Raw genomic sequence first — 24,047 nt, 5'->3', positions numbered from 1 at the left:
TATGAACAAGATGCTACTCAGAGTCAAAGAGTTATTATCCAGCAATATTCCACAAAAAATGTGTTCTTTTTAAAGTGACATTTTTCCTGTTCTGTCCCTTAACATTTGTTCACAAATAATATTTTTATATCACCTTTGCTTACAAGTGTAGCTCAAATTGCTGTACAAAAATGTACAAAGAAAATTGAAGGTATTATAAAAGTAAATAAGAAGCAAATGGATGGGTCCTTGTCATTTGTAATGAATACACTGACTGGTCAAATGGCCGGGGACAAAGACAAACGTGCAGCTGTCAAGGATGCTGGAGATAATAAACCTCTCGGGGTCCCAAGCCAAAGCCCACACAGCCCCCTCTGCACATCCCAGCATACATAATTGTGGCCATCTCACTCCAATCACAATTCCATTTCAGGACATCTTGTGAACTTTGTTTCTTTCTGGCATCACAGACAGTTGGAGTTGATGTAACAGACAGTGGAGGGTCGGGGTGGGGGATTGGTGGGGGGCACCATTGCAATAAACTGGAAAAAGACAACAAGAGAAACACAGCAGAAATTAGTGCCCAATGCAGATCTGACAAACTGTACACAGTACCATTTCTAATCTATTACAACCAATGCAAGTAATTAAGTAAAAGTCAAATTAGAAAAGTGGGCTTTAAAATGCTTGACATTTGTAGCCTGGCACTTCTCTATTGGCAAAGCATTCCAGATTTTGTTGCACGAGTACAGAAAGCTGACGGCTTTTATTTTTGAACTTAGAATAAAAAGAAAAGCAATGTCTGAGAAAAGAAATGTTGGGAGCAGACACTCCAAAATACAGGCAGGGTCTAAAATACTCAAAGCCTTCTAACTATTTAATAGAACATTGAAATCAATTCTATGTGAGACAGGCAGCCAGTGTAATGAGACCGAGACAGTTTTCAGAAGAAAAAAAAAATCAAAAAAGGCCAATACCTTGTGATCACTTGGCAAAGGCACAGCAGATCAGAGCCTGGATTGAGATGGAGAATTCTAGACGTGCCGGGCAGGAGGGGCAGCCGCTACTTCAAAAGGGCACACATCTCTCCTTCCTTCTTCTTTAATTGCTGCTCCATAACACGGCTGGACTCTTTCATTTCACTGCAACTGTTAAAAACATAAACGATGTTCACTTACGGAGTTCAAAAATTAATAAAGTGTACCCTTACTTCTTGTTCTGCCTCCTTTCCTGGTTCGCCTGTAGATCAATTATTGCCAAAGTAAACCATCACAGTAGATAAAGGTCTGCTTAGAGTAAAGTCTAACTAATAATATTTTTTATAATTATTGTGATTTTTTTGTTGGATTTTGAAAGAAGCCTAACTTAATTGTCATTATACAGTGGTGTGCACTTGTGAGAATTAAGCAGCCCTGAGAACCAATTGTCGTTAATATTTAACAGGGCTCAAAAACCACATAGTGTGATATCTGAAGATTGAGTACCTATGCACATGAATCTGTTGGGCTGTATTATAGAACAGCTTGGAAAAGTTAGTTTTATTTAATTCTCTTGAAATTGAAGAGCATGTAATGGAAACAGTGATGACATTTCAGCAGTTGATCAAAAAATAATAGTTAATCTGTAATAATAGAAAAAGAAATGCACCAGCTACTAAGAAAGCTAAAGAGGTTTCGAGGCAATCTATACCAGTTACCAATGTCACATACATTATGGTTCTAAATTTGTCTGTTGCAAAACTAAATATTAATGGCATTATTCACATTGAAAAATGCAGAAGTGGTCAAAACAAGTATTTAGTAGCAATATGAAGCCCATTTGGCAGTAATTGAAAATTATATACAAGAATATAGTTCTGAATCACTAGAGCTAGAGCATACAATACATTTATATGCAAACATGTATAGCATATTTAAGAATGAAAAAGGAAAGCTACAGCTCATACTGGTTCATTCGCCCTCAACAGAATGTCAGATTAGACAATACAACTGGTCATACACATCAATGTGCAAGGACAGACCTGAGCACTGCTGCTATGAATGATTTGTATTTTACATATCTGGACTCTAGGAAGCTTGGCGGTTCTGTTATTCATGCATAAGTGCAGTCTACTGTGCCTATGACATTTGGGAAGCCTAAGTAGCATCATCTAGTGTCGCAGATACAGCTTTAGAAAAATACATTTTACAGATAACTCGCTTACCTTATATATTTTACAGATTCACCTAAAACAATAGTCAAATTGATGCAAATAGTTTGCTTGATGTTCAGGCATTTCTTGCAGCGAGTTGACTTCACAATACATGTCTTCAACTAACTGTATCTAAAGTTATTGTTTGCAATTCTACTCATATAGTGGTCAGGAAATACCAAGAGGTCTGTGCTGTTCTTTAACTATTTGTCGCAGGTTATCTGACCTCCCACGCTTATTGAATTTTCAAAGAATACTCATGCCATGCAAGATCCCATGTCATCATCCCCAGACCAGACATGACACATTTTATTATGAGTGTTTCTCTGTTACTAGCATATCCTCAATCACAGAACATTAAAAAGCTTACAATATGCAGGCTTTTGAAACAACTCAGGATCCTTTGTCATGCAAGATGTAATCCAGGGACTTGAGTTCCCTGTATTTTTATATAGACACTAGGACAGATGCAGGATTGGAAAACTTAAGTGAAACATCTTAGATGTAAAAAATTAATAGACCTCTTTAGGGTAAGATTCATCAAGCAAGAGAGGAGAACAATGTATGGTCAAGATCTTTGGATAAGATAACTGTCCAACAAAGTCTTTTGAAGTTTCTGATGAGTTTTTCCATACAATGTGGGTCTGTAGTCAGGTTGTCTCTGTCACTCCAAGAGATGCAAACAATCCTCATATCTTGTTATAAAACTCTTGTCTATTTAAACCATGTGTTAATGTGTTCAATTTTAGCATGAGTTTAACTTCCCATTCTTTTCTCTCTTGCTGTGTTTTGAAGTTGCCCATAAGCACTGTGCCTTAAAAATCCTTCTCACAGTGTCCATGAAATGACCTCCAACAGGTACATCCCGATTGCCACACTTGATGTGGAACCTGTGGAAATTAATTCTCTGGCAGAGTGTTTGTCCAGCTTCTCTCACATAGAGAAGTGTTGGGACATTTCATACAGACAATTAGGTAGACCACATTAGATGATCTGCAGAAATATGATCCCTTTATGCGATGTTCTAGCCGGCAGTGTGATATAACATGATCTGTATCATAAATGTGATTACATGTTTTCTGTAGGCAGGGAGATGTGCTATTATCTTTTGGCTCACCCAGGGACCTTCGAACAATTAGTTGCAGCAGATTTGGTGGTTCTCTGCATGCCAAGAGGGGTGTAAAATTTTGCCAAATCAATATGCAGACAACAATACACATTTCCATACCGGATCGGTCGAGCCCCGGGTTAACAACGAATGCCACCAGTACTTTTAGCCAAAAGGATGGCGGAAATTGTGCTACTGTTGGACGAAGAAGGAGAAGAAGAGGGGAGAGATGTGTCCGGAGGCAGGAAACTAAAGAGAGTGGAACTGAGGTAGGAACTTTGAATGTTGGCAGTATGACTGGTAAGGGGAGAGAGTTAGCAGATATGATGGAGAGAAGGAAGGTTGATATATTGTGCATGAAAGAGACTAAATGGAAGGGCAGTAAGGCCAGGTGGATTGGAGGTGGATTCAAATTGTTCTATCATGGTGTGGATGGGAGGAGAAATGGGGTAGGAGTTATTCTGAAGGAACAATATGTCAAGAGTGTTTTGGAGGTGAAAAGGGAGTCAGGCAGAGTAATTATTATGAAGCTGGAAATTGGAGGTGTGATGATGAATGTTGTTAGTGCATATGTCCTGCAAGTTGGGTGTGCAATGGGTGAGAAACAAGATTTCTGGAGTGAGTTAGATGAAGCGATGAACATTGTACCCAAAGGACAGAAAGTGGTGATTGGAGTAGATTTCAATGGGCATATTGGTGAAGGGAACAGTGGAGACAAGGAGGTGATGGGTAGGTATGGTGTCAAGGACAGGAATGAAGAAGCTCAGAGGATAGTGGATTTTGCCAAAAGGATGGACATGGCTGTGGTGAATACATATTTTAAGAAGAGGGAGGAACATAGGGTTACGTACAAGAGTGGAGGAAGATGCACACAGGTAGATTACATCCTATGCAGAAGAGTTGATCAGAAGGAGATTGAAGACTGAAAAGTGGTGGTAGGGGAAAGTGTAGTTAAGCAGCATAGGATGGTGGTCTGTAGGATGACGTTGGAGATCAAGAAGAGGAAGAGAGTGAGAGCAGAGCCAAGGATCAAATGGTAGAAGTTGAAAAAGGAAGACTGCAAGGTTGAGTTTAAGGAGGAGGTGAGACAGGCACTGGTTGGCAGTGAAGAGTTACCAGACAGCTGGAAAACTACAGCAGATGTAGTAAGGGTGACAGAAAGAAGGGTGCTTGGGGTGACATCTGGAAAGAGGAAACTTTGTGGTGGAATGAGGTAATACAGGAGAGTATACGGAGGAAGAGGGTGGCAAAGAAGAAGTGGGATAGTCAGAGAGATGCAGAAAGTAGATAAGAGTACAAGGAGATAAGGCACAAGGTGAAGTGGTAGTGGTGAAGGCTAAAGAAAAGGTGAGTTATATGAGAGGTTGGACACTAAGGAGGGAGAAAAGGACCTGTGGGCTAGACAGAGGGACCGAGCTGGGAAAGATGTGCAACAGGTTAGGGTGATAAAGGATAAAGATGGAAATGTACTCACAAGCAAGGAGAATGTGTTGAGCAGATGGAAAGAGTACTTTGAGAGGCTGATGAATGAAGAGAATGAGAGAGAGTAGAGGTTGGATGATGTGGAGATAGTGAATCAGGAAGTGCAATGGATTAGCAAGGAGGAAGTAAGGACAGCTATGAAGAGGACGAAGAATGGAAAGGATGGTCCACATGACATACCTGTGGAAGCATGGAGGTGTTTAGGAGAGATGGCAGTGGAGATTTTAACCAGATTGTTTAATGTAATCTCGGAAAGTGAGAGGATGCCTGAGGAGTGGAGAAGAAGTGTACTGGTGCTGATATTTAAGAATAAGGGGGATGTGCAGGACTGCAGTAACTACAGGGGAATAAAATTGATGAGCCACAGCATGAAGTTATGGGAAAGAGTAGTGGAAGCTAGGTTAAGAAGTGAGGTGATGATTAGTGAGCAGCAGCATGGTTTCATGCCAAGAAAGAGCACCACAGATGCAATGTTTGCTCTGAGGATGTTAATGGAGAAGTTTCGAGAAGGCCAGAAGGAGTTACATCGTGTCTTTATGGACCTGGAGAAAGCATATGACAGTGTGTGCCTCGAGAGGAGCTGTGGTATGGTATAAGGAAGTCGGGAGTGGCAGAGAAGTACGTAAGAGTTGTACAGGATATGTGCAAGGGAAGTGTGACTGTGGTGAGGTCTGCGGTAGAAGTGACAGATGCATTCAGGTTGGAGGTGGGATTACATCAGGGATCGGCTCTGAGCCCTTTCTTATTTGCAATGGTGACGGACAGGTTGACAGATGAGATTAGACAGGAGTCCCTGTGGACTATGATGTTTGCTGATGACATTGTGATCTGTAGCGATAGCAGGGAGCAGGTTGAGGTGACCCTGGAGAGTTGGAGATATGCTCTAGAGAGGAGAGGAATGAAGGTCAGTAGGAACAAGACAGAAAACATGTGTGTGAATGATAGGGAGGTCAGTGGAACGGTGAGGATGCAGGGAGTACAGTTGGTGAAGGTGGATGAGTTTAAATACTTGGGATCAACAGTGCAGAGTAATGGGGATTGTGGAAAAGAGGTGAAAAAGAGGTGAAAAAGAGACTGCTGGCAGGGTGGAATGGGTGAAGATGTCGTTTATTGTACTCCCAATTCACTATGAAAAAAGCCATCTTGAATCGAGGCTGTTAACTGGACGGTATCAGTTATATTGTATAAACAGAAGCCAAGGAGACAAAAATTCAACAAGATAGTACAATTCATGGGTTGGCTGTGCCAGGTAGAGGAGGGCAGCTGTATGCAGAACAGACACATGTATGTGGCAGCCTAGCCATTAAAGATAAATCTGAAATTGTCATGTGATCCAGAGTAAATAGGAGTTAGCTTTCTCTGGGCATGAGGATGGACATTCTTCAGATGTGCCCGTTTTCAAGTATGCTCTCCACTCCACAGACTTTATTGGTGGTGAGAGGAGGGAGTTGAGAGTTGATAGCAAGATGTGTTGCATATTTTGGCAGAAGGATAACTTCCAGTTAAAACTGGATTACATTTATTTTGAACACCTACACCCTCACACACAACTTTGCAATTCTATGGCTTGCAGATTCTGTATGTGGGGTGGATATGGGATGTAACAGAATGTCTGTGTGCGATTGCCTGTATGGACATGAATGGATTGTAAAAGATGGCATTGTAATATTCCATTCAACAAATATCTCTTTTTATTCTCTTATTCTTGCTGGAGTGCGATTCTAAACTTTTGCATACCTTGGAATATTAGAAAATTAAAAACAAATTAAAAAGGATAAGTCTGACGTTTTTTGTCTTATGCACATATTACTGGCCAACAGCACACTGCAACCCAGTGGATGACAGTAGAGTTACATGGTATACTGACACTGAAAAAGTACCCCAAAAAAATTAAAATGGTACACTGCAAGCATTTTGGGAATGTCAGTAGTAGAAGTAAGCAGTAGTTTTTAAAAAACTTTGTGTTCAGCTCTTATTTCTTCCGCTCATCGACACACCTTAGAATTTGTCAGACACACAACAACCGCACCCCTTTAAACGCACTAGACCGCTGTTTCTTAAACTATGGCTCACGAATGTTTATGATGGGTTTCCAATTGATTGTGAAAAATTACAGAAGTTCATCCAGGTGTGAATTCTGTGCCAAGTGATATGCCTGCTGCTATTTACTGTGCTTCTTTATAGATAGATAGATAGATTAGATAGATAGATGGTCTAATCCCAGCTCATTCTGAGCAACAATAAGGCTTTTCTACAGTGTGAATTCTTGGATGTTTCTAAAGATCGCTGCTGCATAACAGTCTTTTGCCATATTCAAAATGGCAGTATGATTTCACTCTAGTATGAATTCTTAGGTGGATTTGTAGGCTGGTGCTGATAGTGAATTGCTTGCCACAGTCAGAACAGCAATATGGCTTCTCTCCAGTGCGAATTCTAGTATGCTTCCAAAAATTGTGACTAGTGTGGAATTTATTGTCACATTCTGAAGAAGTATATGGCTTCTCTCCAGTGCAGCCTATTAAACGGTCACTCTGGGAAGACTGACAGCAAAGATAAGTATAAGAAAGAGGTGTGCTCATGAGGTGAAGATAGTAGTGAGAAGAAAATGAAAACGGGCAGAACAAGGATGTGATGATTTTCAGGATGTTATGGAGAGCAAGTGAACTGGGTGAGAGTATATATAATATATATAGTGCCATGCAGGTGCAAAATGCAGTTTCACTGGCAATAAACAATTCCTCTACGGCTCATTGCATGTTCGCTGTTATGACATACAACACATTAAATCCAAATATGTAGCAGAGGTGCAAAGATGCATGCCTTGGCGAGGTAGAATGCCTTCTCCTCACACTGTAAGAAAGGTGTCTGATAAATGACCGTCACCTCATATAATGAAGGATGTGTTTGTTAAATACGCATGTTAGTTGACTTGGTAATACTAAATTGGCCCAAGGTGTGAGCTTGTTTGCGTTTGTGTTCACCCTGCGATGAGCTGGCATCCTGTTCAAGGGTTTATTTCTACCTTGCGCACTATGCTTGGTTGGACAGGCACTTGTTACCCCACGACACTGCACAGGATAAGCAGGTTTAAATGAATGGAGTATTGTTTTAACACTGTTCGTTTCCCTTTTTTCTCTTTTAGTAATATTCATGTGAGAAATATGCCAGAAAGGAATACAAATTTTACTTTTTTATTATATGACGATAATATGACTTGTTGTCATTATTATGATAATATTCTTCTTTAGTCTCAGTACAGTACTGATGTACTTATTTGGGTCCCCAGATTAAGAGCCCCTGCACTAGTGAATTAAAAGGGAAGCCATATATATATATATATATATATATATATATATATATATATATATATATATATATATATATATATATATATATATACACACACACACATACACATACAATATAACACAATATATAGGCAGCCATGAAGTTTAATATTCAGTTGGTCCTTTGGGGTCTTTGTCTTCAATAGACTTTGCATTCATATAACCTGCTTATGAAATCTCATTCTTTCATGTAGCACCAGCAGCTCTGACTTGCTCAACCCTGAGATTTTTGGATTGCAGCCAAACCTTCTACCCGTCATCTCTTTTGGGGCTAGCTTTCAGGATGCAACTACAATGCCACCTCTCCAAAGTACCAAGCCAGTGAGCTGTGCTTTAGGCTCAATGTGGGGCAATCTTCCTAAACCATCCCCTCCTCTTCAACACGCTTTAGACCCTGCGATGTACAAAGTACCTTACCTTCCATTTTTTTCTGTACGACTTGCTGCGCACTCTGTGGGAACAGCAAATTTTGATGTGCTGGAAAATTCAAAAGGAATCTTTGACTTGTAGCCAAAGTAGGGAGGCACAACAGGTGTAACGTGTTTGTGCGGTGCATCAGCTAGGTTACTGAGTGCGACCCAATTAGTTGATGATGGTAGGATGTGGTTAGGGTAATTACGTGTTATTGGCTTTAGTACCGTTTCTGAACTGGTACTTCAGTCAAGAAAGCTGGCATTGATACCAAAGTCAAAATTTGAGTGCAGATACAACACTAGATGACAGTATCTCGATAAGCCCAGCAAAATCAATACTTTCTGCTTGGCCATTTTCCATTGATGCTTTGAACCTCCTCAAGCACAGATCAATAACTTCCACTGGTAAATTTAGACACATCTCTTCTGAGTTGCCAGTGGTAATCCACTAGAGGCTGCATTAACTCAACACGATACTTTCCTTAAAATTCGTAGTCTTTTCTACTGTTTCTTTCTGCTTGACTATACATTTTTAAAAACATTCCCCTCACTCCTGTGAAATACTAGGCTGAGTTTTTTAAAGGAATGTGAATTTGTAAATGGCTCTGAAGGCTGATTTTGTGTAAGAATCGTTTTCCACATTCTGTACAGCAATGAGGCTTTCCTCCAGTATGAATTTTCACATGGATCTGAAGGCTTCTTGCATCTGAATATTGTTTGCCACATTCTGAGCAATGATGAGGTTTTTCTCCAGTGTGAATCCTTGAATGTTTCTGAAGATCGCTTGTGCGTGAAAATCTTTTTCCACATTCAAAACAGCAATATGGTTTCTCTCCAGTATGAATTCTCATGTGGCTCCGTAGGCTGTTGCTGGTGGTTAATTGTTTTCCACAGTCGGAACAGCAGTATGGCTTCTCCCCAGTGTGAATTCTCATATGCTTCCGAAGATTGTGACTAGTGGAAAATTTATTGCCACACTCTGAACAAGAGTATGGCTTCTCTCCAGTATGAATTTGTGTGTGTCTACGAAGGATGCTACTGTGTGAAAATCGTTTACCACATTCAGAACAACAGTAAGGTTTTTCACCAGTGTGAATTCTTGAGTGTGCGTTCAAACTGCTTATTTGTGAGAATTGTTTCCCACATTCAGAACAGCAATGGGGTTTTTCTCCAGTATGAACTCTTGTGTGTATTTGGAGATGGCCTATTTGTGAGAATTGTTTGCCACATTCAGAACAGCTGTGAGGCTTCCCCCGAGTGTGGATTTTAGTGTGGCTTTCAAGTAGCCATATCTGTGAGAACCGTTTGCCACACTCAGTACAACAATGAGGTTTCTCCACAGTGTGAATTCTTTTATGTAAATGTAGACTCCGGATGCTTGCAAATTGTTTACCACATTCTGAACAGCAGCATGGAGTTTTCCTCATATGAATCTTCTGATGATTCTTATAATTAGATTTGCGCTTAAAACTGTTCCCACACTCTTGGCAGATATACAAATCTATTGAACTGATACTTTGCACCGGTTTACTGCTAATAGCATCTATTCCTGATAAGCTCACAATATGAAAAGAACTAAATGGCAGAGAGTTCAGTTTTAAGATTTTTGGTCCAGGTTTTAATTCTTTGCTATTTTCATCATACTGTTTCTGTTGTGGTCTGCAATGGAGGGATGTCTGAGCAAATGAAGGTGGGGAGAAGTTGTCGCTTTCTTCTGCTGTAAGACATAATCAATGTAGTTTAAGTATTCTCTAAATAAGAGATGATAACTGTATGAAAAGACCACAATTACAATAATACATACATTAGAAAAATATTACGTAATGTAAGAATTTTTACCATACACTTTAAAAATTACAGTTAACAAAGCTATTACAGCAGAAACAAAAAATACTATCAGAGATTTGGAACTACTAAGCATTGCCATGGATTTCTTTTAAATCAGCACTCTGAAGTCACTCTACAAAAGATATCGTATGTAAATTATAAATTCAAGAGTTCTACAGGAGCAAAGGTCGTCTTCTACTTTAAAACAATTCTTTGAGCCACTCTGACTAAAATAAAACATTCATATGCTGATATAAATATAGATGAGAAACAACAGCTAAAGAGCAGTTAAGAAAACTTGACGGAACATGTACAATGCACGGGTGTTCTTTTACTTTTGTAGTGCATTTCTTTTTGCCTTTTTTAAAATGTTTTGCACAAAATGGGTTAACTTAACTGAAAAATTAAATACTGTGTCTTTTTTATCTTCACTAATTTGAACTACTTCCCTTGGAGACAGCATGTTTAACTATATATATATATATATATATATATATATATATATATACACTGCTCAAAAAACTAAAGGAACACTTTGAAAACACATCAGATCTCAATGGGAAAAAGAAATCCTCCTGGATATCTATACTGATATAGACTGGGTAATGTGTTAGGAACGAAAGGAGGCCACATTGTTTGATGGAAATGAAAATGATCAACCTACAGAGCCCTGAATTCAAAGACGCCCCAAAAATCAGAGTGAAAAAATTATGTGGCAGGCTAGTCCATTTTGCCAAAATTTAATTGCAGCAACTCAAAATTGTACGCAGCACTTTGTATGGCCCCTGTGTTCTTGTATACATGCCTGACAACATCGGTGCATGCTTCTAATGAGATGACAGATGGTGTTGTGGGGATCTCCTCCCAGATCTGGACCAGGGCATCACTGAGCTCCTGGACAGTCTGAGGTGCAACCTGGTGGCATTGGATGGACCAAAACATAATGTCCCAGAGGTGTTCTATTGGATTTAGGTCAGGAAAGTGTGGTGGCCAGTCAATGGTATCAATTCCTTCATCCTCCAGGAACTGCCTGCATACTCTCACCACATGAGGCCAGGAATTGTTGTGCACCAGGAGCCACTGTACCAGCATAGGGTCTGACAATGGGTCCAAGGATTTCATCCTGATACCTAATGGCAGCCAAGGTGCCTTTGTCAAGCCTGTAGCGTTCTGTGTGACCCTCCATGGATATGCCTCCCCAGACAATCATTAACCCACCACTAAACTGCTCATGCTGAATGATGTTACAGGCAGCATAATGTTCTCCATGGCTTCTCCAGACCCTTTCACTTCTGTCACGTGCTCAGGGTGAACCTGCTCTCATCTGTAAAAAGCACAGGGCACCAGTGGTGCATCTGCCAATTCTGGTATTCTATGGCGAATGCCAATCGAGCTGCATACTGCTGGGCAGTGAGCTCAGGGCCAATTAGAGGACATGGGGCCCTTGGGTCACCCTCATGAAGTCTTTCTGGTTGTTTGGTCAGAGACATTCACACCAGTGGCCTGCTGGAGGTCATTTTGTAGGGCTCTGGCAGTGCTCATCCTGTTCCTCCTTGCCCAAAGGAGCAGATACTGGTCCTGCTGATGGGTTATGGACCTTCTATGGCCCTCTCCAGCTCTCCTAGAGTAACTGCTTGTCTCCTAGAATCTCCTCCATGCCCTTGAGACTGTGCAGGGAGACACAGCAAACCTTCTGGCAATGACACATATTGATGTGCCATCCTGGAGAAGTTGGACTACCTGCAACCTCTGTATGGTCCAGGTATCGCTTCATGCTACCAGTAGTGACACTGACTGTAGCCAAATGCAAAACTAGTGAAGAAACAGTCAGAAAAGATGAGGAGGGAAAAATGTCAGTGGCCTCCACCTGTTAAACCATTCCTGTTTTGGGGTCATCTCATTGTTGCCCCTCTAGTGCATCTGTTGTTAATTTCATTAACACCACAGCAGCTGAAACTGATTAACAACCCCCTCTGCTACTTAACTGACCAGATTAATATCCCATAAGTTTCATTGACTTTATGCTGTACTCTGATTAAAAAGTGTTCCTTTAATTGTTTTGAGCTTTGTATATATATATATATATATATATATATATATATACACACACACACACACACACACATACAATATATAGGCAGCCATGAAGTTTAATATTCAGTTGGTCCTTTGGGGTCTTTGTCTTCAATAGACTTTGTATTCATATAACCTGCTTAGGAAATCTCATTCTTTCATGTAGCACCAGCAGCTCCGACTTGCTCAACCCTGAGATTTTTGGATTGCAGCCAAACCTTCTACCCTTCATCTCTTTTGGGGCTAGCTTTCAGGATGCACTACAAGCAATGCCACCTCTCCAAAGTGTGATTCACAGCATTTTAATCATGCAAGTGTGAATTATAAAAATAAGATGATTCATGGTTGTTACAGCTTGATTTGTCTGAAGACTGTCTTGTTAAAATAAACCGAGCCATTCAGACTTTGGTTCTTTTCTCCAAACTAAGCCACTTGGAGACAGCCACAGAGATGAAATCCTTTCCTCGGATGAGAAACCTGCTACTGTTCATGTTTTACCAGACTCTTAGTGTTGATGTGCTGCCTTCGCAACTATTTGCTTCAAGTGGCCAATTCAGCATTAATAGCCAATTTCTACATTTTTCTCTCGTTGGAGTGTTCATGACTGCCATTTATACTGAGGTCTGTGTTAGGTGTTTTGTGTCTAGAATTAGCCCAACATAGAGCTGGCACTGTTGCCCTCACTATGATTGGCAGATGAAGTGTGAAATGAAGCATTTTCATATTTCTCATGAACAATAGCCAAACAAAATGAATAACCAGCTATTAATAACATATCAAGGTTACCTACTTTTTAAATCCCATTCTCACATTAACTGTGCTCCTAAATTATAAAGTTGGTTCCTCCATCGCTCCTTATTACTTTATGTGCAAACTGAACTGCAGAGTGGTGGCTCTGAGGCTAAGGATCTGTGCTGGTTTCCCGAAGGTTGCCGGTTCGAATCCCTGTCACTGCCAAAAGAGATCCTACTCTGCTGGGCCGTGAAGCAAGACCCTTAACCTTCAATAGCTCCAGGGGCGCTGAACCTGTGCTCTGACCCTTAGAGGTATACGAAAACTAACAAATTCCTAATACAAGAAATTGTATAAGGCGAAATAAAGAACAAAAAAAAAATTCCTCAGATATTTGAGATATCCAAAAGCTAGACTAATTGTTCCAAGAATGTACCATGCCACTCACTGAGCAGTGTGGCTCCTACTCCCTGGAACTGCCTTCCTCAAACTCCCTTTACACTGAAATCAAGACGTTACAGGTATACATTCTCTCTAGGCATCTAACTGCCATCAGTCTATGAAATTAAACCCATTGTGTGTTTCAGTAGTCCCATCCTTTTTACTCATAATGGCACCATACCATACTGTGCACTTTCTTGGACTGAGCTGTGACTAGTGCTGGGCGGTACACTGGTTCATATTGAAACCCGTTTTTTATTTTTGTTATGATATGGATTTTTCTTATACCGCAACACTGGTTTAAATTGCCTAAACAACGTTTGGAATGTGGCGCAGTGGGAAACTGTTTAAGGGGGGGGACCTTTTTCACTGCTACACCGCTAAACACATACAATGGACTACATGCGTTAGTGGAGGTGTTGTGTGGGGGCTCTTTTTCACTGCTACACCACTAAACAGGCATACAACGGAGTACATGCGTTAGTGGAGGTATTGCACAGTGAAAATGGACAGAGAACATTCCAAAACTGAAACTTTAGCAGACAAAGTTGAACATGATGACACAGAAGAACTTTTGCTGGAAAAAGGAGTCACGTCTGTTGTCTGGAGATACTTTGGATTTAAAAGGTCGGATGTGGACCATTATGTTCAAATGTGTGAATACAGTCAACCCTCATTTATCGCGGTTAATCCGTTCCAGACTCTGCCGCGATAAATGAATTTCCGCGAAGTAGGATTCTTTATTTATAAATCGAATATTTTCGGTTAGAGCATAGAAAACCTGTTTACGACCTTCTAAATACAGTAATCCCTCCTCGATCGCGGGGGTTGCGTTCCAGACCCCCCCGCGATAGGTGAAAATCCACGAAGTAGAAACCATATGTTTGTATGGTGATTTTTATATATTTTAAGTCCTTATAAACTCTCCCACCCTGTTAACATTATTAGAGCCCTCTAGACATGAAATAACACCCTTTAGTCAAACGTTTAAACTGTGCTTCATGACAAGACAGAGATGACAGTTCTTTCTCACAATTAAAAGAATGCAAACATATCTTATCTTCAAAGGAGCACCGTGAAGAGCAGATAATGTCAGAGAGAGCGCTCGCTAAGAAAAGCAAACAATCAAAAATCAATACGTGCTTTTAAGTATACAGAAGCACCCGATAAAGCGGCATTTTGTAGAGGAGCGTCCTATCTTCTAGGCAAACAGCCACTGTGTAAACAGCCCCTCTGCTCACACCCCCTCCGTCAGGCAGAGAGAGTGAGAGAGACAGAGAGAGAGAAGCAAACAAAACAAGTGCTACGCGGGAAGCATATCTTATAGCATTGAGGAGTTTTATTTAATATGTAATACATGCTCTGATTGGGTAGCTTCTAAGCCATCCACCAATAGCGTCCCTTGTATGAAATCAACTGGGCAATCAAACTGAGGAAGCATGTAACCTAAATTAAAAGACCCATTGTCCGCAGAAAGCGGCGAACCAGCGAAAAATCCGTGATATATATTTAGATGTGCTTACATTTAAAATCCACGATAGAGTGAAGCCGCGAAAGTCGAAGCGCGATATAGCGAGGGATTACTGTACTGTTTCTATACTACTGGATAATACTGTAAGCCAACTTGTACTTGTTTTATTTTTTTCAATACTGTGTAATGTACCTGGGTACTGTGTAATAGTGTGACGACATATTGACTTTATTCTCGCCATTTCAACTTTATTCTTGCCGTTTATGTCGAGATTAAAGTCGACACGTTGACTTTATTCTTGTAATTTGTCGTTAAAGTAGAACATTGTAAACTAAACTTCATCGTAAAATATTTAATTTACTAGATTTTCTTAAGCCCCGTTGTAAGTTATGCAGCACATTAAATGCTTTGTGTTAAATGTTCCTCGAGCCATATTAATCACTACGTGCCTCTTAAACTGACTTCCTCTTGTACTAAGAGGAGGTACAGGCAGCACTCACCACACAGAATACATTAATTTTATGATATTCCTGCTCCCTGAACATTTACAATACCAAGATAAGTACTTGATATAATTTTCATGATGAAATGCATTAAAGCATGTGGGGGCATGGTGGTGAGGAGGTTGCACTGCTGCCTCACAGCAAAGGGGTCCCGGGTGTTCCCTGCCCTGAATTTGCATGTTTTTCTGGTGGGTTTACTTGGCGTGCTTCAGTTTCCTTTCAAAGTCATGTAGGACGTGGGGTTTTGTTATGCTATATTGACCCTGCTAGTGTATGTATTGCTCGTATTCACCCTGCGATGTGCTGGCGCCTTGTTCAGGAATTGCTCCTCTGAGTTTGTGTCTTTGACCACCAAATCACAAACTCAACATTTACACAATATTTAAGTTAAACCTGTGCGATACCCGTTCATACATCCAGTTTTTTGAAGCCTCGTCACACCTGCCATAAAGTTATCTACACTGGACGTACACCTGGGGACCCCTTACTGCAAAGGAGCAGCACTACCGCCTCACTACTGTGCATGCTTAATACATTTCATCACGAAAATGATATCAAGTATACACAGTGGGTACGGAAAGTATTCAGACCCCCTTCAATTTTTCACTCTGTTATATTGCAGCCATTTGCTAAAATCATTTAAATTATTTTTTTTCCTCATTAATGTACACACAGCACCCCATATTGACAGACAAAAAAAAGAATTTTTGAAATTGTTGTAGATTTATTAAAAAAAAAAAAAACTGAAATATCACCTGGTCCTAAGTATTCAGACCCTTTGCTGTGACACTCATATTTAACTCAGGTGCTTTCCATTTCTTCTGACCATCTGTGAGATCACCTTCATTTGAGTCCAGCTGTGTTTGATTATACTGATTAGACTGGATTAGGAAAGCCACACACCTGTCTATATAAGACCTTACAGCTCACAATGCAAGTCAGAGCAAATGAGAATCATGAGGTCAAAGGAACTGCCTGAAGAGCTCAGAGACAGGGCACAAGGCAGGTAACAAACCCCAGGCAGGGTGCCACCCCACTGCAGGGCACACACACACACATATATACACATACCCACACACCAAGCACACACTAGGGACAATTTAGAATCGCCAATGCACCTAACCAGCATGTCTTTGGACTGTGGGAGGAAACCCACGCAGACACGGGGAGAACATGCAAACTCCACTGCGCCACCGTGCTGCCCCGAAACCGGTATAATTTTGAAAAATACCATGACATAGAATTTTGGTCATATTGCCCAGCACTAGCTGTGACATCTCTAATCAATTGTTACTTTTTGATCCAGCAGTTGTCTCATTAAGCACCTTTGTTTGGAATTTCACAATACACCCGAGTTTGTGTTCTTAAGCTCCACTTCATTGCATTTGCTCTATTATAGTGTATGTTGCAGTTCTTCCTGGAGTTTATCTATACTGGATTTTTGTTCTGCTTATATTTGCTTATTGTGATTGTATTATACATTTATACATGGACTGTTGATGTCTTTGAATCTTTGTCTTACAAAGCAACTTGTAAAAAAGAACATTGTTAATGGTATGATATACATGTTAATCATATTTACTTCGAGATCACTTACATGTTCCAAGGTGCTTTTCAGTTGACTGTTCCGCAGTTTCTCTCTTGTAACATGTCCTCTCAGGAACTTCAACCTCAAAGTCTGGTGATTTAGGACTCCATTTGTCACAACGCTCTGATGAAGTGTATTGCCCGGTCTCGGTAGCCCCTACACAACTCCTCTCTTTCAATAGTTCTGGACACACCAGCAAACTGAAACCATTCCCTGAAGACTCATCTTCCTTGAAAACATTTGCAGGCTTTTGTTCATGGCTAACAGAGACCTGTTCGGAATCTTCTGCTTTAATGCCAACCATTGTCTCTTCAGATTCCTCTTTGAAAACCAAAATTCTCTTCTTATAGTCTTTCAGTGGTGCAAGGTGGGCTAAGCCCCACTCATATTCCTCTTTCTTGATGTGGGCCAGTCTTTGCTCCATGACATTATCTTTGGACGAGGACATGATCCCTCTGGTCCGTTCCTTATGCACATTCACAACCTTGGTCTAAAGGACATTACGTATGTCAAAGCCTGAGCATATTAATTGGAAAAGAGGCCCTATGGGTAGAAAAAAATAAGCCCTGTAAATTTTAGTGTTAAATGGACACATAATCATAATGCCCTCTAACTGTTCTAATATAAATACAAAGTTTTATTGAGTGATTCCAACCAACAGAAATTCCAAACCTTTGACCAAGTGTTTTATTCAAGGTGATCTAGTATTACTCTGCATCTACATTAAACCAATTTATTCACACCAAAGTGTCAGTCTACTGCTTATGCACATTGGCTAAGGACTAGTCATGTATTTCTGTTAACACCTCTTGAGAATTCCCATCTTTGTTTCATTGTGTGATACTGTCACAGAGGCTGCAGTTCACGAAAGCCATTTCCAGCCACAAGAAAGAGTCTCTCTTCTCCATTATCATCCTGTTCTAGCTTAATATAGTTATGCTTTTCAATGTATGTACAGTGGTGTGAAAAACTATCTGCCCCCTTCCCGATTTCTTATTCTTTTGCATGTTTGTCACACAAAATGTTTCTGTTCATCAAACACATTTAGCCATTAGTCAAATATAACACAAGTAAACACAAAATGCAGTTTTTAAATGATGGTTTTTATTATTTAGGGAGAAAAAAAATCCAAAGCTACATGGCCCTGTGTGAAAAAGTAATTGCCCCCTGAACCTAATAACTGGTTGGGCCACCCATAGCAGCAATAACTGCAATCAAGCGTTTGCGATAACTTGCAATGAGTCTCTTACAGCTCTCTGGAGGAATTTTGGCCCACTCATCTTTGCAGAATTGTTGTAATTCAGCTTTATTTGAGGGTTTTCTAGCATGAACCGCCTTTTTAAGGTCATGCCATAGCATCTCAATTGGATTCAGGTCAGGACTTTGACTAGGCCACTCCAAAGTCTTCATTTTGTTTTTCTTCAGCCATTCAGAGGTGGATTTGCTGGTGTGTTTTGGGTCATTGTCCTGTTACAGCACCCAAGATCGCTTCAGCTTGAGTTGATGAACAGATGGCCGGACATTCTCCTTCAGGATTTTTTGGAAGACAGTAGAATTCATGGTTCCATCTATCACAGCAAGCCTTCCGGGTCCTGAAGCAGCAAAACAACCCCACACCATCACACTACCACCACCATATTTTACTGTTGGTATGATGTTCTTTTTCTGAAATGCTGTGTTCCTTTTACGCCAGATGTAACGGGACATTTGCCTTCCAAAAAGTTCAACTTTTGTCCCATCAGTCCACAAGGTATTTTCCCCAAACGTCTTGGCAATCATTGAGATGTTTCTTAGCAAAATTGAGATGAGCCCTAATGTTCTTTTTGCTTAACAGTGGTTTGAGTCTTGGAAATCTGCCATGCAGGCCGTTTTTGCCCAGTCTCTCTTTCTTATGGTGGAGTCGTGAACACTGACCTTAATTGAGGCAAGTGAGGCCTGCAGTTCTTTAGACGTTGTCCTGGGGTCTTTTGCGACCTCTCAGATGAGTCGTCTCTGCTCTTGGGGTAATTTTGGTCGGCCGGCCACTCCTGGGAAGGTTCACCACTGTTCCATGTTTTTGCCATTTGTGGATAATGGCTCTCACTGTGGTTCGCTGGAGTCCCAAAGCTTTAGAAATGGCTTTATAACCTCTACCAGACTGATAGATCTCAATTACTTCTGTTCTCATTTGTTCCTGAATTTCTTTGGATCTTGGCATGATGTCTAGCTTTTGAGGTGCTTTTGGTCTACTTCTCTGTGTCAGGCAGCTCCTATTTAAGTGATTTCTTGATTGAAACAGGTGTGGCAGTAATCAGGCCTGGGGGTGGCTACGGAAATTGAACTCAGGAGTGATACACCACAGTTAGGTTATTTTTGAACAAGGGGGCAATTACTTTTTCACACAGGGTAGGTTTGGATTTTTTTCTCCTTAAATAATAAAAACCATAATTTAAAAACTGCATTTTGTGTTAACTTGTCTTATATTTGACTAATGGTTAAATGTGTTTGATGATCAGAAACATTTTGTGTGACAAACATGCAAAAGAATAAGAAATCAGGAAGGGGGCAAATAGTTTTTCACACCACTGTATGACTGTCACTTCAGCCAGTGCTGAATTGGTGCAGTAATTCATGCAAAAGGAGCCTGACCAAGTACATGGACATAATTTTCAGTAGGCCAACATTTCTGAATTAAAAATCTTTTTTTATTGGTCTTATGTAATATTCTAATTTTCTGAGATACTGACTTTTCAGTTTTCATTACCTGTAGGCCATAATCAGCAAAATGAAAAGAAATAAACGCCTGAAATATATCACTCGGTGTGGAATAAATCTATATAATTTTCACTTTTTGAATTGAATTACTGAAATAAATTAACTTTTCAATGATATTCTAATTTATTGAGATGCACCTGATTCACTGTACTTGTTAATATTTAGATTTCAGTTTGTTAAATTTATGAGAATTGAATTTTAAAAAAATATTTCTCCCATCTCTGCGATGAAGGAAGGGAAAATAGCAGAAATGCCAGGGCAGCCACGAGCGAGTGCAAGGTCTTCAAAACCAGATCAAAATGGCATAAGGATTCAAAGATCCCCATGTTGCTTGTCACTGGGCCACCCAGCTCCTGCCCACCTAAGCAGAAGAATGGCGCTTCTTGATGTTGAGACAGGATGATTCCATTAATTAAAAACCCAAAAGGCTGTTAAGGTAGGGCTTCCAGAAATGTTAAAAAAAACTCTGGGTCAATTTAGTTACAGCACAGCCCAAGAAGAAAATCTCCCACTGGACAGAGGTGTGTGCATTAAAGGGCTGCAATAAAAAAATATTTAGGCACTTTGTCAGTAATAGTTGCATGTTTGTTGTCCACTGTGTGTGACAAGCATTGTGTTGCAAGCAACCTTTCACTATATATTATCTACACTAGATCAGTGTAAAGGCATTTTAAAACTGTGCTTGAAACCGTGTAAAAGTGAGCTGAATATAAAAGAAAGTCGAAGCCTGAATTCAGTAACACACGTGGAGAGTGCGATCTCTCCAAAGGGACACTTTGTTTGGTACACCTGGATGTCGTCCCATCAGTTTGTTGAACCCAGCTATTTTGTTCTGCAGGGAACATAAACAGGGTCATTTAGTAAACGGCATCGTTTACCAAAGTGGCTTATTATGTGTTAATGTTGCATAACCGCACAAAACCTGGACACTCGCATTTACAATGCAACGATAAAAGCGCGCACATTGAATACAACCTGACAGCATTTACGGCTTTCTTCTTTGTAGTGCTTTAAAGTACAACCGCATTGATTCGAAGAAAGGATGGGATGCCCTACCGGTGAATAAACTGGACCATAAACCACAAAGTCCCTATTTCATCTCCCACCTGCGAGTCGGTGTGCTTACCCTGTAATCGTCCAGACAAACAGTAGTGCAGTCCGCTTCTTCGACTTAGTTAGTGGCTTCACTTTTCCGGCCTCACGGATGTTCCAGAGTGCTCGTCAGCTGTTCAAACTCACCGCGTGTCGTGTCGAGGTGCACACATTTTTTATGATTCGAAAAGCTTCGGCTACGTCATAGATGATGGATCACGTCATCTACAGGCGACTCACTCTAAAGTACGGTGGCCCTAAAGCACGAAAGTAGGCGTAGAAATCAACGAAACAAAAGCAAGGAGAAGCGCTCTGAATGTGGGTGGCGCATTTAAACACGAAGGTGTGATGAGCTTGTGTATAAAAGCATAAACTCTGCACTTCTTAAAATACGCTTGCTTTAATGAAAGGCAAAGCTCTTTACTGATATGGTGCCTAAAATGACAATGCTTCAATTAAAGGGAATTAGCAGGCAGAATTGCATCTACAGGGTGAAGCTAAAAGCTATTTAAAGTAGACGAGAAATCAATAACAGTCTGGCACAGAATTTAAAACTTTTCAAGTTCTCGTACCACAGATTCGGGAATGTAGCTGTGGCGTCCTCCACGACCTGTATGCTCCGCAAACTGGTGCAGACCCTGAGAGGCAGCTCTCTCATAATCAGCTTCTCAAAGGATTTAATGAACGTTTTCATCCTTTCCCGTACTTTAATATTTGTAGAGTAGGGTCATCAGTTGTAAGTTGACAGCGACAATGAAGTATGTAAATGTCGTTTGTCGGGGAATATTCGACGAGGCTGAATAACCGCGTTATCAGTACTGAAATAAGCGTTGGGGGGGATTAGTTTCTCTTTTCAAATCACTTCGATCAAAGAAAGGCTGACTCTTGGCTCCAGCTCGAAGTTCAGTCTTTTTCTTCAGAATATCTGAAGAAAATGATTTGTCAGACCTTAGAAATCTTAATTTCTGAGCCATCTGACAGTTGGTTGTAATCCTGTCATTCCATTATTGCTTTTATTAAGAATACATAGAGGTTGTCAGTTTGCGAATCACTCTTGAGCTTTTTGTAGTACCCGATATCAACACGGGAAAGGGGCTATATAAATATGTTATTATTATTACTATTATTATGTATCACCTCTTTGTGTTTTCCTATTTTGATTATATATTCCTGGCTGAAAAACCGTCTACGTCTTATTTAGCATTGCCATTACTAACTTACAATGATAATATTATTGCACGTATGAGTAATGAAAATGTACGTTGTGTTTGTGTGTGTGTGTTTTTATAGCATGTTACAAACAGAACCAGTGATATCAAAATGGCATCAGCTAATGTGTTGATGTTAATTGTTAAGGTTCTAATTGTGGTTCACATTTCTTAAATATATTTAAAGTAATACTCAATGAATAGATAAAATCTACAGTATATTGATTTTCAGCTCTGCTGGTGTTTCAATAAATTACACTGGGGGTTTCTGTCATCAGTAGTGGCTACTGGAAATGTAAAACATGAAATTCTAAATGTTGTAATAAGTTCTCTCAAAGTAAAACTGAAAGACTAAATTAGTAATTAAGGTCAAACTTGGTGTTCCTCTATTTTAAGACAGGCAATTTTTAAAAAAATCACTGATGGTTTTTTTTTAAAGGAAGTTTTTGAAATTTCATAAATGTGTAAAACTTGCTCTATATAAACCAACCAACCATTATCCAACCCGCTATATCCTAAATACAGGGACACGGGGGGTCTGCTGGAGCCAATCCCAGCCAACACAGGGCGCAAGGCAGGAAACAAACCCTGGGCAGGGCACCAGGCCACCGCAGGGAATGCTGTATATATCTTAACAATAATTGAACTTTTCTGATACACAAATTTCAATGAAAAGGGTCCGCTGGGAGCTCAGTTGTTTAATGTGGACAGACAGACAAAGCAATGTTATGTTGTGGCCAATGTTTTCTGCTCGAAAATCCATATTAGCTGTCATGGCTTTGCAGCCTCCACTGTAACGATTCAGTGTCAGTTGATCCCTGTTGATACAACCTCTAGTCATCCTAACAATGCACTCATATTTAATCCTCTCCCATTTTTATCAGCTTTTACTAAGGTGATGCAGCTTCATTGCAACTATCTATACTAAACCTTCGGAAAGTTCTCCTTGTAGTAGTTTGACAGCGTTATCATCATTAGTTTGATCTTTGATATAATGTGTATATATACTGCTCAAACAATTAAAGGAACCCTTTTTAATCCGAGTATAGCATCAAGTCAATGAAACGTCTGGGCTATTGATCTGGTCAGGTAAGTAGCAGAGTGGCTTGTTAATCAGTTTCAGCTGCTTTGGTGCACTAGAGGGGCAACAGTGAGATGACCCCCAAAACAGGAATGAATGGTTTAACAGGTGGAGGCCACTGACATTTTTCCCTCCTCATCTGTTTTTTCACTCGTTTTGCATTTGGTTATGGTCAGTGTCACTACTGGTATCATGAGGCCATAACTGGACCCTACAGAGGTGGCACAGGTAGTCCAGCTTCTCCAGGATGGCAGGCACATCAATACATGCCATTGCCAGAAGGTTTGCTGTGTCTCCCCGCACAGTCTCAAGGGCATGGAGAAGATTCCAGGAGACAGGCAGTTACTCTAGGAGAGCTGGACAGGGCCCCTTATAGAAGGTCATTAACCCATCAGCAGTATCCAGCGGTATCTGCTTCTTTGGGCAAGGAGGAACAGGACGAGCACTGCCAGAGCCTATAAAATGACCTCCAGCAGGCTGGCCACTGGTGTGAATGTCTCTGACCAAACAATCTGAAACAGACTACATGAGGGTGGCCTGAGGGCCCGACATCATCTAGTGGGCCCTATGCTTATTGCCCAGCACCGTGAAGCTTGATTGGCATTTACCACAGAATACCAGAATTGGCAGGTCCACCACTGGTGCCCTGTGCTTTTCACAGATGAGAGCAGGTTCACCTTGAGCACATGTGACAGATGTGAAAGGGTCTGGAGAAGCTGTGGAGAACGTTATGCTGCCTGTAACATCGTTCAGCATG

General features: G+C 40.5%; 1 protein-coding gene across 2 annotated transcripts; it reads right to left on the bottom strand.

Moving 5' to 3' along the window:
• LOC120534421 (gastrula zinc finger protein XlCGF57.1-like) lies at nt 1-21,190 on the bottom strand. 2 transcript variants are annotated; one of them, XR_005634745.1, is made up of 3 exons: nt 17,165-17,271; nt 957-1,127; nt 1-521 (listed from the first exon to the last, which is right to left on the bottom strand). XR_005634745.1 is itself a non-coding variant. In XM_039761991.1 (3 exons), the coding sequence occupies exons 2-3, from the start codon at nt 17,601-17,603 to the stop codon at nt 9,084-9,086; spliced, it is 1,593 nt and encodes a 530-aa protein (XP_039617925.1). In that variant the 5' UTR covers nt 17,604-17,698; nt 21,036-21,190; the 3' UTR covers nt 8,888-9,083. The 2 variants fall into 2 exon arrangements, 1 of the variants encoding a protein (XP_039617925.1); XM_039761991.1 differs by lacking the exons at nt 1-521; nt 957-1,127 and adding exons at nt 8,888-10,237; nt 21,036-21,190 and having other exon boundaries at nt 17,165-17,698.
• Between the last annotated feature and the right edge of the window lie 2,857 nt (nt 21,191-24,047).

This window comes from Polypterus senegalus, chromosome 8, assembly GCF_016835505.1.
Source record: "Polypterus senegalus isolate Bchr_013 chromosome 8, ASM1683550v1, whole genome shotgun sequence".
NCBI classification, from domain to species: domain Eukaryota; kingdom Metazoa; phylum Chordata; class Cladistia; order Polypteriformes; family Polypteridae; genus Polypterus; species Polypterus senegalus.
Note: the sequence above shows the minus strand (reverse complement) of the source record. Positions and strands in the feature narration are given on the sequence as shown.